This window comes from Diabrotica virgifera, chromosome 6 (assembly GCF_917563875.1).
Source record: "Diabrotica virgifera virgifera chromosome 6, PGI_DIABVI_V3a".
Classification (NCBI taxonomy): Eukaryota; Metazoa; Arthropoda; class Insecta; order Coleoptera; family Chrysomelidae; genus Diabrotica; species Diabrotica virgifera.
Window position 1 is genome coordinate 224,064,793 of NC_065448.1, and position 19,838 is coordinate 224,084,630.

General features: G+C 31.5%; 1 protein-coding gene across 1 annotated transcript in view; it reads left to right on the forward strand.

Annotated features, from left to right (window-relative positions):
• The first annotated feature begins 1,841 nt into the window (after positions 1-1,841).
• Positions 1,842-19,838, forward strand: part of LOC126886303 (zinc finger protein 729-like) — a 56,771-nt gene continuing 38,774 nt past the window's right edge. Inside the window, exons 1-2 of the mRNA XM_050653176.1 lie at positions 1,842-2,375; positions 2,459-2,578. Coding sequence (XP_050509133.1) covers positions 2,258-2,375; positions 2,459-2,578 — 238 coding nt within the window. The 5' untranslated portion in view covers positions 1,842-2,257. The remainder of the gene's footprint in view (positions 2,376-2,458; positions 2,579-19,838) is intronic.

The window sequence follows — 19,838 nt, forward strand, 5'->3', positions numbered from 1 at the left end:
AAATTGTTAATAAATTATTGCTTTCAAAATATACTTAAATTGTATTTTTGAACATCGTATTTATTTTATATAATAATTACATTCACTATCAAATGTCAATATGATATTTTATTAATACTTTATTTAAAATTTATAGTATTTTTACTACAAAAACGTTATTACGTAGGTCAAAATTTTTGACGTAAGAGAACTGTCAAAACATTAGAATGTGACTTTTCATTATTGCTATGTTTATTATAAACACGGCAATAATTAAAAGTCAAATTCTAATGTTTTGACAGTTCTCTTACGTCAAAAATGTTGACCTACGTAATAACGTTTTTGTAGTAAAAATACTATAGTTTGACATTCACGAAGTGTCAAACTCAAATAATGTAAATAACCTATGCTTTGCTTAACTAATTCAGATTAAAAAAACTATCCTATTTACTAGCAACGATTTCAGCTGACGTTTAGTGTGTCGGCAGAAAATAAAGGGATTGTGACGTCACATTTTAGACTTTGAGGTCGATTACTTCGAAGACGGTTAGAGATATCGAAATGCCGTTTTCAGATTTGGATTCAGAAGACAAAACTACATAGGAATCCATCGACAAATGTGTTTTTACTTAATAACAGGCGGCAGCTGGTTTGTCATTAATTTCATGCGTGGAAGAGAATGATGCTAAATAAAAAGTATGTGTTTTATCTCACCAGGTATTAATGACGCACGGGTAAAGACTCGCGGACTCAACTGTATATACATATATAGTATTTTCACTACAAAAGCGATATTACGTAGGTCAAAATTTTTGACGTAAGAGAACTGTCAAAATATTAGAATGTGACTTTTATTATTGCCATGTTTATAATAAATATGGCAATAATGAAAAGTCACATTCTAATGTTTTGACAGTTCTCTTACGTCAACAATTTTGACCTACGTAATATCGCTTTTGTAGTAAAAATACATGCAGTAGATTTCCTAAATAAAATGTGGCAACGCTGTTCACTCTCAACCAGTCTCTCCAACTTACCTTAAAAATTCCAAATTCCCACTCGATTCTAGATCCTGACCCGAATATTAGCGGCGTGTAATTTGTGTTGCCTATATAAACTTGGTTTTTACTATTCCTGCCTTTTTTCCTTTTTCCGCAATAAAACTAGCATTTGTTTCAAGCTCTATTTTATTCTTCCAAGAAATAAAGTCATCATGGTTGGAAAACTCTATTGTATCGTATTGCATAGGAATGTTATGAGCAGTTTCATAATGTTTAATAAAGTCCTTTTTAAAAGTTGCATGATATATTACACAGAGAACATTTATGTTGAAATGGTTTAGTTTCTGCAGAAACCGAAGCAGAAACTGATACATTTGTGTGCACTTTTTTGACATGAAAGTTTAAACTTGACTTATATCTAAATTGTTTATCACAATGTGTGCACTGTGCACTAGACGTTGCCTTTAAGCACTTTTAAATGGACAATTGCATACAATTTGTCGGGATGCGAACTTTTTACATGTCTATTTAAATCATGTTTACGTTTATACACTTTTCCGCATTGCACGGGCTTAATTCTTTCCACACCGAACATTTTCGTTGTCAAGAAAATGAAATACCTACTCAACAAAAGCAAACACAAACACAGAACTGTGAACAGTAGAAATGATTGAATAGGAAAATTATTGATCTAACAGCTTCACTGTTCAATTAGTAATTATACAAAGAGTCTACATTCTACCACATCCAATACTATTATAATATTAAATATCATGTAACCGCTGTAAATATCGGTTTTTATTATCACTAAATAGTCTTTTCAGCGTTTTAAATAACTCAAATCAAAATCAAAAGGCCCATTTCGTCGATTCAAGTTTATATAGGCAACCCAAATTATACGCCACTATGCCTCGGGTCAAGATTTAGATAGAATAAAAATTCCCACTCCCACCCTGTGGCACTGGCAACTGGCAACACTCAACTCAACACTGCTCCCGCTCCCACCATCTTTTGATGCCTTAAATATTTTGTTGATATAGGGCTTTTCATTCACAGTTATTTGTTTCGAGCTTCTGTCATGTGACACATAATATTAATATATCTACGTCATACGTTATTGGTATATAACAATGATACAAACCAAACACGTATGGCGTAGATATATTAATATTATGTGACACATGACAGAAGCTCGAAACAAATGACAATCGATGAAAAGCCCTATTATACATTATACTTATTTTAATTACAAATACAAATAAATTCCTTTATTAGTTATGGAAGTTAAAAGTGAAATTAAGAAAGAATTTACTGAATATGACCAAACATCAGGTCATTTATGGGCATCAGTAGATCTCCAAAACTTAAAAAATGAACCAAAGGAAGATCATCCAGGTAAGATGAGAAGTAATAATCATTTACTTTAATAATTTATGATCATAGGCATTTTTTCAATTATCATTCAACTTATTTCTTAGCTCTGGAAGTTAAAGTTAAAAAGGAAGAGTTTGGAGAATATGACCAAAAAGTTCTAGAGAATCTATCCACATCAATAGATCTTCAAGACCTGAAGGATGAACCAGAGGAAAATCAACCAGGTGAGGCATCCAAATAAATAATGAACATTCTGTAAATTAAGTTAATAGCGCGAGAGACATTTATGGGTAGATATTTGAGGCAATCTGAAAATTTTTCAGTAACTATTCCATGATACCCTAATAAGGGTAGGTTCATAACAGAGACCATCCCATTGTATCCTTGCCTAGTAGAGCATAGTATCATAATCATACTCTTCATGTTAGTAATCACCCACATTTAAAATAATGTATTTAGTTTACCTGGGGATCAATACTATGGTACAAGCAATACTATGGAGCGAGGGTCGGTGCCCCGTTGTGAGCGCCCAATAATACAAAAATGCCAGTCTGGCTGGAGGGTGGCAGTCATTTTCCCCAAAAATGTTTAAAAAAAAGGTAAACATTGTTATTACAATAAATATCTTTGAGGTGACTTTAAAGTAAATTTTAATACAGTAGAGCGTCGATTATCCGAACGTCGATCAACCGAACGACCGGCTATCCGAACTCGCGACTCCCGCGCCCCGCACCCGAGTACCCAGCAAGAGTTAGTAATTAACGCTTAAAATATCTTCAGTTTTCTTCAAAATTGTATTCAAAAATATGTTGTTGCAAAGACTGCACTTTTTTGTTTAATTGCTATTTGTCATTATCAAGATATAAATAAATATGTAGGTATATAAATATGGCTTTTATCCACTTGAGGATAAATATGTATGACTATATCAATATAGTTCGATTATCCGAACAAATCGGTTTTCCGAACACCCATGTCCCCCAATTAGTTCGGATAATCGAGGCTCTACTGTATTCAGATATAAAGAAAATAAACAAACCAGGTGATTTCGGAGAGATTTTAACTCCACAAGACACTTGCATGGGTGCCCCAGGATTATTTTCAGGGATCCATTTGAACTTCAGGGAATTGTATCTGAATCTATACAAACTATTATTAACCAGTATAAAGTGTACAACTCTACATGTATAGCTAAGTACTTTCCTTCCGGATAGGGAGTGAATTGCTATTTTGACAGGGTATTTTTTAATATTAAAAATAAATATTCTAAGAAAGATTAGGTTTTTTACGAGATTTTCTACCTGCCAGGCAATCAAAAAAATTGCGGGTGTATGTGAATGAAAAGTGCTATAGGTAAGCTGCAGTGTGAGAAGGAATGTATATCGATAGCTCATTGCTTCCTCGATCACAGCAATTCCATTCGCTCGGGCAATATCACATAATGTTACGATACCCATGTTGTTGTGCCTCAAAATGTTGGAGCAATTATAATACAGGGTGTCCCAGACTAATGTATCCAGGCTATATCTTTTAAACTAATAGAGATTTTCGAATGGGACAAAAACTGATTAATTTTAGTTGCAATACAACCCCTAACTTTAATTTTTTTAATAGCACCCTGTACACTTTTTTTATAGTTTTGGATGTGGTCTTCTATCGTCTATTCAACAGATTTTCAACGAAAACATTTCGTTTATAAATTTGCAAAAGTCTGTGTGTTATTGCGTTGCCGCTCCTGCAATACTCAGATCAGATTTATCGATGAATTCTTATGTAGTTTTTTCTTCTGAATCCAAATCTGAAAACGGAATTTCGATATTTCGAACCGCCTTCGAGATAATCGACCCCAAAGTGTAAAATGTGACGTCACAATCGGGTTATTTTCTTCTGACACACTACACGTCCAGCTGAAATCGTTGCTATTAAGTAGGCTAGTTTTTTAATCTCGATTTGTTAAGCAAAGCATAATAGGTTATTTACGTTTGAGTTTGACACTTCGTGAATGTCAAACTAAATTTTAAATTAAGTATTAATAAAACATTAATGACATTTGATAGTGAATTTAATTATTATATAAAATAAATAAGATGTTCAAAAATACAATTTGAGTATATTTTAAAAGCAATAATTTATTAACAGCTTCAAAAAGGTTTATACGAGTATGCGGCCTCCCTTTTATGATAAATGGACTGTTCCATTTGCTATGAAATTAAAATATAGTCGGTTCGCTAAACTCTACACAACTGGCTAGTGATTTTAGTAGGTAATTTTTTTGTTTTTGCGAATTTTGCCAAAATTACTAATAGTCAAGGAAATGAAGCATTTTGGTAGGGAATAGTCCAAGGATCATTTTCTATATCATGCCGCTGTACGCTAAAACCTTGGGGGTGGTTGCCACCCCATCTCGGGGGCGGGAATTTTTTATTACATTTTAACCATGTAAATCGATGTAAAAGGTAATTCTGAGAAAAAAATGGTTTTTACGTTTTCTTTGTAAAACTAATATTTTTCGAGTTATTCGCGCTTGAAAGTAACAGTTTTTTGATGAAAAAATCGACTTTTTTAGAGGTTTTTTTTAGAATACCTCGAAAAATATGCATTTAATCAAAAAAACTGTAGATATTAAAATTGTATCTTCTAGTAACACAAACCAAATTCTTTTCCTGTAATATCTTTAAGACCAATACAAACCGAGATACGGCATGTTAAAAGTTAGCTTTTTTCGTCAAATGCATAATTTGAAATATTCAAAGTAAAATAACGGAAAAACTTTGCATTTTTCGAAGAAAACTTAAATAATCTTTTTTCAAGTATACAGATAAGCCTCTCAAAAAATAATAATAAAAAGTTTCTAGCCTGAAAATTGAGCGACTTATAATCAAAAAAGGTCGGTACCTGCTTTTCTCTATGAAAAAATCAGTGAAAACAACCCCCTAACTACCATCCTAATTAAAAATTGGTCTTCGCCTTTCTGTAATTCCTTTTATATTTATATTATCAATACACTCAAGAAGTTTGACCTATTTAAAAGGCCTAATTTTAGAAAAATTGGAGTTTAAAGAAAAATTAATTTTTTTGAATTTCCCATTTTTCACATTTTACTTCAAAATATCTCCGAAAATACTGGAGATACGAAAAAAATAACGGACTACTAAATTGTAGCTTTTTTAATAACTAAAATTCTCTTTTTCATAGATTCTATTTACAGTGAACAGTTAGCGAGGTATAGCTGTTTAAAACCTCTATTTACGAGCAAACACTCCCATATTTGAGCCCTTTAAACCCACCCTAATTAAAAACTATGGGATCTTACGGAATTTAGTTTACACAGTCTTATAACTCTTTAAAAATCCTACAAAGTCATTTTTGAAAAAACTTTTTATCGCGAAAAATGAAGCTGTTTATAAAACAAATTTTTTTTCTCGAAAAATTCAGATAGTCCGCTTATGGACAATTTTCACTGTATGTATAATACCACAGAACCGGTTCGTATACTGGAAGATGACTAAAAACTATTTTTATTTGTATTTGTACATATTTGTAAATTCGTGTTTTTGTGTAAATAAATGATTTTTTAATTCTTTAATTCTACTTTTTTTTCTGTATAGATCTATTAAAATATCTACTTATAAAAACTGTAATGTTATTAAGGGTGGTTTTTAAGGGTTGAAATATTATGATATTATATCCTAAAGTATAAAACAATAATTATTTTAACCAATCAAAACCAAATTTTACCCATATTAAAGTTTACAATGTTTTTATATAATTTTTGACAATAAGGGGTAGTTTACACCCCTAAAAAAATCAACGCCCTTAAGCATGATATAGAATATGAAGTACAGGGTGAGATGATCCTAATCCCAAATTTTTATGTAAATTGATGCAAGCCGAAATTATTCTTTTAGGATAAGTAAATTTTTTCTCAAATTATGGATACCAGCAACATTTTCATTTATAACTCTTTTATTTTTAATTTGACGAAGAAAAGTTATTCTTCATAAAAAGCTCTTCATGTTCTAAGATTTATGATGCAACCATTATATGTAAAATTGTATTAATTTTATACGAGGTATATAAAAAATATGAATTTCGATCAAGAGTGAACTGCCTTTACAGTTCATAACATTTAAATTAGAATGACATAATTGCACATTAAAACATAATTATGAAGAAGAATTTATTCAAAATTAGGTAACCCTAATATACAGTTAAAATTGAGATATTTTATAATATGTATATACAATTTAAATTATTTGACAATAGAAAAGTGTTATTAAGATACAATATCCAAGTCATAATAATAAAAATAAAACAAAAAAACACTTAAAATATTCCATTACAATACAAGCATTAAAAATACTACATTACTCAAAATATTACATTAAACTACACACAGTTAAAAAACACATTTAGAAGCCACATGAGACATTAAATACGATTTGCAACATAATTCTTTAAATTTTTCCTATACATGTTCATTGAGGTCTTCAACTTGAGTTCCGTTGGCAACTTATTGAAATTATTAATTATTAATTATTCATTCTAAACTACTTTTCATAATAGCAATTTTCCATATTATGAATTAAAATACGTAAATAAATAAAGTTTTCGTTATGATAATGCTCGCATTTTCAGCTTGTTTAAAAATAAAATCAGTTTGTAAGTAATCAAGAAAATATCAGTTTATTTTTGTTAATTATGTGTTCCAAACTAATTTATCCAAACTATATTTCTTAAACGAATAGAGATTTTCGAATGGGACAAAAACTTATCTGTTTAAAATTCTTCTTCTTTAGTTTATTGGCCTCCACCTACTTGGGTATTTGGCCAGCTCATCGTCACGGAATAAGGGAAAAATCCCTTATTCACTTACAATTTGGAGTTAGTGCATTGTATAATTTGCTTCTTCTTCTTTAGTTAACTGGCAATTTTGGTTGGTGCGGGACAAACATGACAATATAAAAAAATTTCACGCTAGGGGCAACTGTCTATCAATACACAATCTTCTTTTTCTTCTTTGATTTAGTAGAAATTTTGAGTTGGCATGGGACAAATACAACAACTAAACTTTTTTTTCAACAACATTAAACTTTTTTCTCTCAGGGGCAACTGCCGACCATTACACAATCTTATTCTTGTACTTTTTTGAGTTTACTGGCAATTTTGAGTTGGCATGGGACAAATACAACAAAGACACAAACTTTTTGCTCTCAATTAAATTCATTCATACAATTGTAAAACAAGGATGTCATTGTACTATGTTTATTAGTTTTTTGAATGTCAAAATCTTCAATATTTCTCGTGGTATATGAATGAACTTGACCCCTCAATGTAACATATTCATTAAAATATGCAGGCAACATTCCTTTTTTTAATTTAAAAATGAATTTTTTTTTCTATAAGTAATGTACTGTCTTTTTGCAAAACTTTTCATTCATAAAATTTATTTTTCTTATACATATGTTACTCGCCATTCATATACAAAAAGTATCTACATAGTTATAAAGATCTTGGTGTTATATTTCAGTGTGATTTATCTTTTGGTGAGTATGTAGAATATACCGTCGAATCTGCTTATTAGAATACCGGTTATAGGAATATCCCGGTTTAAGGAATAGAAATTTGAGGTCCTGAAACGTTTATACTAACTAGCCACCAACGATCGGTTATTAGAATATACCGGTTATACCTGTTAGATCCAATTTTCTTAACCAATAAATCGTTAGTCGTTAAATCTGGAGTATTTTCGGCAGATACTATTTCTGATCATAAACTAACCTATTGTGACCTAAGCTTGCATAAAGTAACTAAAACACCCAAAATTATAAAACATCGTTCTTTTAAGCACTTTAGACTGGACAACTTTTTACTCGATTTACAACAATTGCCATGGGATGATATAATTTATGAAAATAATATTGAAAAGAAAGTTGAAATTTTTAACAATTTAATTATAAGTTTATTTGATGTTCATGCACCTTTTAAAGACTCATTAGTAACCAAACCCAAAGCTCTATGGCCAACGGAAAACATAAAAATGATTTTAAAACAAAAAGATCGAGCACTGCAAAAATTTAAAAACTCCAAACTTCAATTGGACTGGATAGAGTACAAGCGTTTGAGAAATTTGGCGGTTGCCGCAGTCAGACGAGAAAAGAAGAAGTACATAGACTCTTTTACGGGTAATACAAAGCAGCAGTGGAAAGCTCTAAAAAATCTTAGCATATGTCCCAATAAAAATAATGAAATACCTTCTAGTTTATCTGAACCTAATAACATCAATCAGTTTTTTGCGACGTTCTTACAACAAAAATCCAACTGTACTGAAAAAATTAACTTTTATGACAATAATACTTATGAAGACAATTTAAAATTTTCATTTAAAATGGTGAATGTACATAAAGTTAATAAAGTTCTTAATTCAATATAAAGCAATGCAACCGGTATGGATGAAATTTCACCTCTTATGTTAAAATACTGTAGTCCGTTCATTGATAAATACATAACACATATTATAAACTGTTGCATCGAGATAAGCTATTTTCCAGACCAATGGAAAATTTCTGTAGGAAGGCCACTCCCAAAGTTGTCCAACCCAACAAGTTATAATGACATTAGAGTTATAAGTATTCTCCCTGTTCTGTCAAAAATATTTGAGAAGGTACTTTGTGAACAAATGTATGACTATTTTACTATGAACAACATAATTCCAAACTCACAATGTGGTTTTCGTAAAGGTTTTGGAACATCAGTAGCACTAACGAATGTTTTGGATGATATCTTTAGAGCATATGACAATAAAATGTGTTCTGCTTTGGTACTTTTGGATTTTTCTAAAGCGTTTGATACTATTAACCATGAGTTGCTGATAGCTAAACTTAAATACTATGGATTTTGCGAAAAATCATTTTTGCTTATTGCATCTTATTTAAGCAATAGATTTCAGTCAATTTTCTCTAATAATAAGTATTCTAATAAAGCAGAAATACTTGCTGGCGTTCCTCAGGGTTCGATATTGGGTCCTTTGCTATTTCTTATTTACACGTCTGATATATTGAAATCTATAAAATTTTGCAAACTGCAAGCGTTTGCTGACGATACCCAGATTTATGTATGTTTTAAATTAGAGCACTATAAAGAATTTCAGGAGTGCCTTAATCAGGATCTTCAGACGATTTATCAGCTTTCTTTGGATCATAATTTAAAGCTAAATCCTGACAAATCGTGTGTTATGATTTTTGGTAATCAGAGTAAAAAACAGAGTTTCTTAAAAAAAATTTAAGTATTTTAATTAATAATTCCAAACTAAACTTTGTAGAGAAAAACAAAAACCTGGGCGTTATTTTAGATGAACAGCTTAGATTTAAAGAACATGTAAAAAAATTAGTTCAAAAATCATTTTGTTCTCTGAAAATATTATATAATAATAGACATGTCCTAAACAAAAAATTAAGAAAAAATTTATGTGAAGCTCTCGTCTTATCTAATTTTAATTATGTACTGTGATTTTATTTATGGTTTTTGTTTAGACAATGACAGTAAAAGCCGTATACAGAAAGTCCAGAATGCGTGTATCAGGCTTGTTTATGGTTTGCGCAAATTTGATCATATATCACATTTATATAAGGATGTTATTGGCTTAAAATGGATGACCGAAGGACTCTTCATTTTGCTACCTTTTTATTAAATATAATAAATAATCCTACTTCACCAACTACGCTTAAGGAACGCCTTATATTTCGTAACGATATACATAACCTTAACATCAGAAACAGGATTAAACTAACAATGCCTCAACATAGCACCGCTATATTTCAGAGATCTTTCTCATATAATGCTGTTAAAATTTTTAATTCTATTCCTAATCATTTCCTCCCATTAAATATAAATACCTTTAAAGTAAAATATAAAAAATACCTGTTAAATATGTCATAATAAGTAAACAGTTCTTAAATCTTAAAAAACCGACTAAATTAGTAAATTTTAATTTATTAGCTAATTTGTAGACCAAATAAAATATTTATTCAATGTTATTATTAATTGTCAATCCGTAATTTTCTTTTATCAGTATAAATTAACATAAAAGCCTTTGTGTAACATAACTTGTAAGTGACAAAAAATGTATTAGGGTCTGGTTTGGTTCAGTTGAGTAGCCTTGAGCTAGACTTGCGCCAAACCAGGACATGATAGGGAACATTTTTTTATTATTGTAACTGATCGTAATTTTTTTCCCTTAAATAAAGTCCTTTATTATATATTATTATTATTATTATATTATAAGAATACTTTTGCTTGGCACAAAGGCTATTCCAATAAGCGGGTCCGACTGTATCTCTGCTAAAGCACTGAAACAGATTGGATTTGTTAAAAGACACGCATCAGATCACTTGCAGATATTGAAATTGCTGTTTAATTCTCTGTTTAAGTCATATCTAGACTACGGTTGTTTGGTCACCTTACACTTTGGTTCATACTGAAATACTTAAAGAGTTTACAGAGAGAAATAAGAGTTACATTTTTTAGGGCCAGTTTTCATTTTCTTACTGACTAGCCAGTTTAGATATTTCATTTTTAGGTAAGTTTGTTTCTACTTCTTAAGAATACGTTCTTTCCAATTGAGTTTTGAGTCAAGATAATCCTAGGTATTTGGTGCTAGAGGATTGAGGAACTTGGATATCGTTAACACATTCACGGGCACGCTTCATATGTACACTCACCGGCGCGAAAAACGGACACCCGAAAGATGGGTAATTTTTGATGTCTCGTATTTCCTAAACTTGTTGTCCGATTTTAGTGATTTTTTAATATGTTATAGCCTTATTTTTTAACAATATCGCTGTAATAATATTGTTGCTAGAAAGGTAAATTGTCATTGTATATCGGGTATACCAATCAAACTGTGTTCTTTTTCTCAAAGTTTAACACACCCTGTGGAATATTCTAGCATTGATAAAATACGGAAATGAAAACCTAACTATAGCCTCATGTTTTCTTAACATCCTGTTTTATGATTAATTCGCTTATGTTGGATAATGTTAGTAGTGAGTATTTGTATGCGCAAATTGGTGGAATATTGTGGAATATTAATTAGGTGAACAACCGCTGGCTAGGGTGAATATTAATTAGGTAACGCCAACACCATTGGATTGGAATATTAATTAGGTGAACATCCGTTGTATAGGGTGAATATTAATTAGTTTAATTAACGCCAGTTGAGTGGAAAAAAGGGGAACATATGATATTGTACTAGCAAAATGAGCAGGTCATCGACCTGGCGCATCTGGTGTGTCTAGACAACATCGAGAAGTAGAGGTAGTGGAAAGAGTAGGGGGAGGGTTATTGTGTATAAGAACCCGAGACGTGCAGACATGGATCATAATTTCAAAATGAGTGCTACATATCGAAACGTAGTCCTGGGTGAACGCCGGTTTTACCTGAACCCATCGAACTCAAAATTTGTTTCTGTTTGCCTAGCACATGAATTAAATTTTGAACCGGTAGTTGTTATCAGTGGTAACAAACAAGATCGCGTTTTGTTTAGTGAACCCGAGTGGTTAAACTTTTTATCACATAAAAGTGTAATTGACAGTTTTATGGCAGGGAATCCACAACAATCGATTAATGATGGTAAAGTACAACTAGAGTTCATGCATCTGCCCCACATGTCAGTTGTGAAAGTTACCAATGGTGAGTCACAGATAATTTTGGGTGCCAATTCCATTGTATCGCTGTGGACAACACTTCCAATAGTTAACTACCTTTTGGAAACTTTGAAAAAGGAAAACTTTATCAGCTCGTTAAAAATACTAAAGACGGGAGTTGATTCAAATAATCCTATTGAATCTGGGATGCAAATAATGGAACCAATAAAGAATATAAATAAAACAACTTATGGTATGGCGCTAGAGTTAATTCATAGATACCCAGAGCTACTCTATGATCAAATTTAATGAAAATGTTCGTATTCACTACATTGAATCAACTTGTTCCTGCAGAACAAGGTACTGGGAGTTTGTGGCTGCTGACAGAGTAAGATTTCAAAGTAGAATAAAAGAACTTGCTAAAATTATTAATCCTGTATTAGATGTAAGCCATAGAAATAAATATTTATATAAAAATTGAATATATTAATTTACCACACCCCTTCCACTACAGAAATAAATTATTTTATATGTAGGAGCACATCTTTTAAAAACTAATAGTCACCATGTGTCTAGAAGACGAGTCAGACAAACTGAATAGTTTTTATGGAAGGTTATCCACATTTAAAAACTGGAGGGGGTTGGTTCCTTCGATTGAGTTAGCAGCATATGGATTTTACTATCTACAAAAAGAAGATATTGTAAGGTGCTTTTGGTGTCATGTAGAAATTTATCATTGGTTGTCTACTGATGATGTGTATAAAGAACACATCAAATTTAGTCCAAACTGTAGTTTTGCACAAATAATTCACTCCAAATTTCCGAAATACCAGATCACTAAAGAAATCCAAACCGAAAACAATCAACCAAATGGAAAAATTAATTTATATGTAAATGTGCTTTTTAGTGTGGTACATTTTGTGTTTTTGCTATTAAGTATCTACGTAAGTAGAAAAATATGATCCAATATGTAGATATAAACAAAAACTGTATGTATGTTGAATTATTTACGCAAGTGAAATAAAAATATTTTTTTGTAAAAAAGTTTTTTATTTTAATATTATAATACATTATTTTTATTAATCCATGAATTATGAGTAGAATCCATCCCTAACCATTTCACAAACACCTTGTTACCCTTTCTTTTCAATACCTTCTCGACTAAGTAGACATCAGGATGCTGGGTTTTCATTAATTCTTCGCTGTAAAACGCCCCTTGAATTTCTTCTTTGCGTGAATCTTCTAGTAAGTAAGTCACTGGATTTGTCTGCTTGACTTTTCTTATTTTAAAAATCTCATTTGTCCAGTTGGGTAAATAACCCTTAGTAAACAAATTTCTATATCTCGAAATTCGGACGTAATCACCAACTTTGTATTTATTTTTTCGAGGGTCAATGATTTTAAGGTAAGTATATGCTGTTATATTCCTGGCATTCTTTTCATTAACTTTGCTAGGAATGGCACCTGTGGTTGAATGTTTAGTATTATTGTACTTTTTAACTATATCAGGAAGATTATTCACCCATTTGTAAGTACCTTGCAAGCTAAACTGCCTCCACAACATTGATTTTATTGTTCTGATGACTCTCTCAGCAATAGAGGCTTTTAAAGTCGAGAATGTGCTGTAGTGGTTAATACCACGTGACTTCAAGAGCTCATGAAACTGAGAATTGTAAAACTCTTTACCCAAATCTGTTTGAAGGTTTTTTGGTGTCTTCTTCATTTGATTTAAAATTTTTTCCATGGCTTTAGTAATTTCAGTCCCTGTTTTTCTTTTAACCGGTTCCGCCCATACAAATTTACTAAACGCATTAATAACAACGAGAATATATTGGTATCCACTATTTACTTTTACATAAGGAATCATTATAGCTAAATCTGCTTGAATCAGATCGTTTAATCCTTTGATGATTACATGTCTCCGTCTAAATTTTTTTTTTGCCGGTTTATGCAGTTCGTGTACGACTTGTGATTTAATGTTTGACATCTTTTTCTAAAGGACAACGAAGAGTAATATAAACTACAAAAGTAGAATCTTTATCTAGTTTAAAAGAAATTGTATCACCTTTAAAAATCTTTACTCCTGGTAATTGCTCATATTTATACTCTGTATTAACTGATTTAGAGGTTATCATTACATTTCCACTTGAAACATTAATTTGCACTTGATCAACAATACCACTTAGTGTAAATTGGTATGAAAATAAACCACTTTCTAACATATAATATTGTTTGTTCAATTTTGTTTCTTTCGTTCCTTTGAAAGTTAACACACATTTACTATAGAAAGAAGAAGGATCACACACAAAATATAATGGTGATGGAGATAAATCAGGAGTTTGACAACTTTTTAAAAAATGACTTCCAAATCTATTCATAGGCATTACTGTATTATACCACCTTCTCGAAGTTCCTCAATTATAGATATAATTTCATTCACCACTCCGTCGTTTCCTGCAGCCAGTGATGCTAAGAGCAGTTGTAATCTTTCTATTAGTTCATTAAAATCATCAAAGTATTTATACTCTAATTGTTTGCCACTATATTTTTTGTAAAGTGCACCGCCTTTTTTATTCAATAATTCTTTAGCTAGGTTTCGTGTTATTATTCCTGATATATTTCCAGGAAGCGAATTTAAACGAGTTCTAGGTGGTTGAGGTCTAGTCTCCAAAGCTGGTTTAATAATAAAATTATATTTATCCTTTATTTTTGATGGAATACTTTTTGTAGGTAATGCAGGATTATTGTTTCTATGTATCGCATTTGTTCTACGTAATATATCAATATACTCATTAACATCTTCTTTTTTAAACGATACGGGATTAGCTTTAAATAAAAGCTCGTATAAACCAGGTGTTCCGCGATATGTAACGTCGTTGATAATTAAGTCAGGTCCTTCAAAAGTAATTTGAGAATCTCCAATAGAAAATTTTTCAGTTTCAAGGTCGTGGTAAATTCCCAGGTCGTGGTCGAAATTACCTTCAGTGTCTTCAATGTTAGCTTTAATATAATTCTTTGGCAAGGGTGAAGTATAATTATCATAAAATTTTTTCATTACAACTGGATTATTGATCATCTCATTAAATTCTCTAAGTGTATCCTCAAAATACCGATTAATATCCTCATCCGTGGTATTTGCTTGTCCTTCCGACACAAAAGTTTCTTCTGGTTGTATTGTTACTTCCCTCGGAATAATAGATTCATTTCCAAAATTAGTAGGTGTTTTCGATTGTTCATAAGTTACACTCTTATTTGGAGATGAATTTTCAAAAAATACACTCTTATTTGGAGATGAAAATGCTAAACGATAATTAGATTTTCGTATTTTATAGTCCTTTGGTGTGAGTGGTTCGTATTTAATATTTGGTTCTTGTTTAATAGATGGAACAGTATCGAGTTTGTGTAAAAGTTCATTAAGTGGTTGAGTAATTGGCTTATAGTTTTTTTCTAATGTAGACTGAGTTTGAGCTATATCCCTTTTTAAACTGCGATACTTTTTCTTTAATGCTTGTCGCGATAACAGCAGTTTTCGTGCAACTTTGGGATCCATTATGTATTCTAAACCACTTCTTTACAGCCTTATATACTTATCGAACCCACACCGATATCGCCCATTAGATTTGGGGGAGTCTTTATCAATGACAAGAAATCCATGTTTATCTTTCCAGCAGAATGAGCACAAATCCTTAAATTGTTGAAAAGTCATATCAATATTTACATGATCATCAAAGATATGTTTTAAATTCGTAAAGTCTTGGTGAAAAACTACAAGTAAATTAGAATTATCTCTAATTAATTGTTTTGGAATTGCACTGTAAGTTTGACACAGATAAAAACAATCCAAGTGTTTATGTCTTCCGTAACAATAATAATTTTGTATAATTTTTTGATCACATGACGGAATATCGTCAAAAATAACTACTGAATTTTGTTTAATATCATCAGGAGGTGGTACATTAATGGAATCATTATATTCTTTATACCCAATTTCGTTGATAGGCTCAATCAAGTTTCGCAAGTATATATACTTTGGCTGGTACAAAGATTTGGAATATAAATAAATATTTTCAAATCTAAGACCATTTGGATGTTCAATTAAAGACAATAATACGTTAGTCTTGCCACACCCACTTGGTCCAACAATTAGAACCCTTTTGAGCCCATTGAAAAGATAACTATGTTCTACCTGAAGCTCTTTGGTAATATCATCGTGGTTTGTAATGGGAAGAGAGAGTTCTTGTGGTTCAATCTTCATTGTGAAAATGAGTTTAAAACTTTGGGTATATATAGCCCAACACCTATATATATAAGAGGCAGACCATGAAAAAAAAGTTTCAACGAACTACTAAAAGAAAAGGACGTGGGTTATTAAACTCACTCATTAACAAGCTCCCTCTAGAACTACATCTTCCCGGATATTCATATTGTGGGCCAGGAACTCGTTTACAACAGAGATTAGAGCGAGGGGATAAGGGAATCAATAAACTAGACGAGGCTTGTAAACAACACGATATTGAATACTCTAAACATAGTGATTTATCAACCAGACACGAAGCGGATAAGATCTTAGAAAACAAAGCGTGGAATATTGTGAAATCAAAAGACACCCCGTTTGGACAAAAAGCAGCCGCCTGGTTTATAACAACAGCTATGAAAGGAAAACGTAAGTTGGGAATGGGTCTTAAACGCAAAAAAGGCGGTTCTCTTCGGAAAAGGATAAATAAAAAAAAACGAATAATTAAAACACCTAAAAAGGGAGGATTTCTACCATTACTTTTACCTTTATTAAGCGCACTCGGAGCCGTCGGAGGAATGGGTGCAGGAATTTACAAGGCCATCGGTGATGCGAAAGCTAATCGAATGAATCTTGAAGAACAAAAACGCCATAATTTAGCCATGGAACAAAAAGGCAAAGGATTGTATTTAAGACCGTATAAAGGGTATGGATTATACTTAAAACCGTATTCAAAAAACTAAACCTTCCTCATCACGCTTTAACAAATACAGATATAATGAAGTATGGTAAAACATTGCCATATTTTAGAGGTGTATTTATGAGAGACATGCTACCTAAAAATATTCATAAAAACGAGTGTGGTGTTATAAATTTAGATTCAAAACGTGGTGAGGGTACACACTGGGTAGCCTATGCAAAATATAAATCCCATATAATTTACTTTGATTCGTATGGGGATTTGCCTCCACCACAAAATGTAATCAAATATTTTTTAAGTAATGGTGATGTACAAATATATTACAACTATGATAAAATCCAAAACGATTCATACAAGTGCGGTCATTACTCATTAGATTTTCTATTCAACTACTATAAATAGCAAATAATGTTAATTGCCTGCGTAAAATGTCTTTAAACTTTACGCTTACTGGAAGCTCTTCAAATCTGAGCTATAATTTTAATCCTCCAATTTACCTCGACGATGAATTTGATTATGAAATTGGTCTAACCAGTTTCTATAGTTTTAATACTATTCCAAATGTTGATGAAAGCAATAACCTTTTTCTCTGGCATTTTAAAAATTTTACCCATAGCTACAAGTTACCTGAGGGGGCCTATGAGTTGGATGATATTACGAAGCTTATTCAAGAAAACATGAAAAAGATTGATAATGATGCGACTTTAGAAATTACTCCACAATTATCAACTTCAAAAGTTGTTATTAAGAGTAACCGAGAAATTTCTTTTCTCCCCGTAAATTCCATTGGACTATTATTTGGTTTTAAATCACGACAACTAGCTCCAAACCAAACACATGTTTCAGATAAACCCGTAGAAATATGGGGGGCAAACACCCTATGTGTTGATTGTAACATTGCTTCGGGATGCTATTTAAATGGGAATCCAGTTCACATCATCCATCAGTTCTTTCCGACAGTACCGATTGGGTATAAAATAGTGGATGCTCCTCAAAATATTTTGTATTATCCAGTTGGTATCAAGACAATCACCAACCTTACAGTAAAGATTATTAACCAAGCAGGTAAACTTATTAACTTTGGGGGAGAAGAGGTAACAGTAAATTTACATCTTAGAAAACGTATATAAATAATGGTTTTAGTTTTTTCCCACATACCAAAAACATATATAAAGAAATCACCTTCTAAAATAGTAACACCATCTATAAAAAAAACATATAAACGGAGATCACCTTCTAAAAAACCATCTATACCAAAAACATATAAAAGGAGATTACCTTCCAAAACAATAACATCATCAAATCGCCACTTTCTGCAATCGTTGGGACTTAAAGTCTTAATATAATGGAAATTCTACATGTTACTGGTCAACCTTTCAATGACAACACTATTGAAGAGTATCAATTTCACACATATCAACCATACATCCCTGGAAAGTTAGGTTATAATGATGAAATACGTATTCCAATTCAAGATTTAGATGCATACACATATCCGGCAAATAGTTATCTCTATATCGAAGGTCAACTTCTTACCCACGATAATAAAGTCCCAACAAAACTAAAATTTATTAATAATGCTATAGCTTACTTGTTTCGTGAAATACGTTTTGAATTAAATGGGGTAGTAATTGATTCAGTACGTGATGTAGGCTTAGTATCAAGTATTAAAAACTACCTTAGTCTTAACGAAAACCAAAGCCTGCAATTGGAAAACTCGGGATGGTTTCCAAAAAGAGGTAGACTGGAAACTAATAATGAAGTCCCAAAAGACAGTGTGTTGGTGGATTCAAATGGCAACTTTAACGTATGTATACCTCTACGACTGCTATCAGGTTTCTTCGAAGATTTTACGAGAATCATAATGAATTTAAAAATGGAATTAATACTTATTAGATCAAATGATGATATTGATGCTGTAGTAAGCGAAGATGAAAGCGAACGACCGAAGATTGATATTAATAAATTATATTGGGAGGTTCCACATGTAACACCAAGTATACAAGAACAGTTACGGCTTAATAAGATTTCACATACAAATCAAAAACTTCCTATTAAATTTCGCTCATGGCAAATGATTGAATATCCTGCTCTAAACAACTCTACCCGCCATACATGGTCTGTGCGCACTAGTACGAAAATAGAAACACCTCGTCACATCATTGTTGCTTTCCAAAATAACAGAAAATCGAAATTAACAAAAGATATGAGTAAATTTGATCATTGCAATTTAAAAAATATTAAAGTGTTTTTAAATCCTGAAAGATATCCTTATAATGACCTACAAATAGATTTTAAAACAAATAGATTTGCGAAACTTTATGAAATGTTTGCTAATTTTCAAGAAAGTTATTATCACATGGTGCTGAATCAACCTATATTTAATCCACATGACTTTAAAATGATTGCCCCGCTTATACATATTGACTGCTCTCGTCAAAAATAAATCATTCAATCGGGGTCTGTTGTGTTACGTATAGAATTTGAGACAGATGACCCAACAACCTCTGATATCTCTGCTTATTGTCTGATATTACACGAAAAAGAATTTACGTATAATCCCTTAACTAAAATAGTAAAACAATTATAAAACTAAATATTTATATTATGCTGGACAAGTTAAGGTATATGTACATAATGAAGTCATGAGGCTATGACATTATATGGGGAACCCTCTCATGCGCATGAGTCAAATTAGGTTTATAAATATAGGTTAGACACCATACAAAGACAGACTTTAACATGCACCTAATAATAGATGTACAAGGTTTTAATACCGAGAAAAATAAATTTATCGCAAAAGAGTTGGCCACTTATGATGGTCAAAAAATTAGTCATCATTTCTTCAAACCACCATATCCAATGAGGTTGCTGAATCCAGAGTTTCATAAACAAGCTGTATGGTT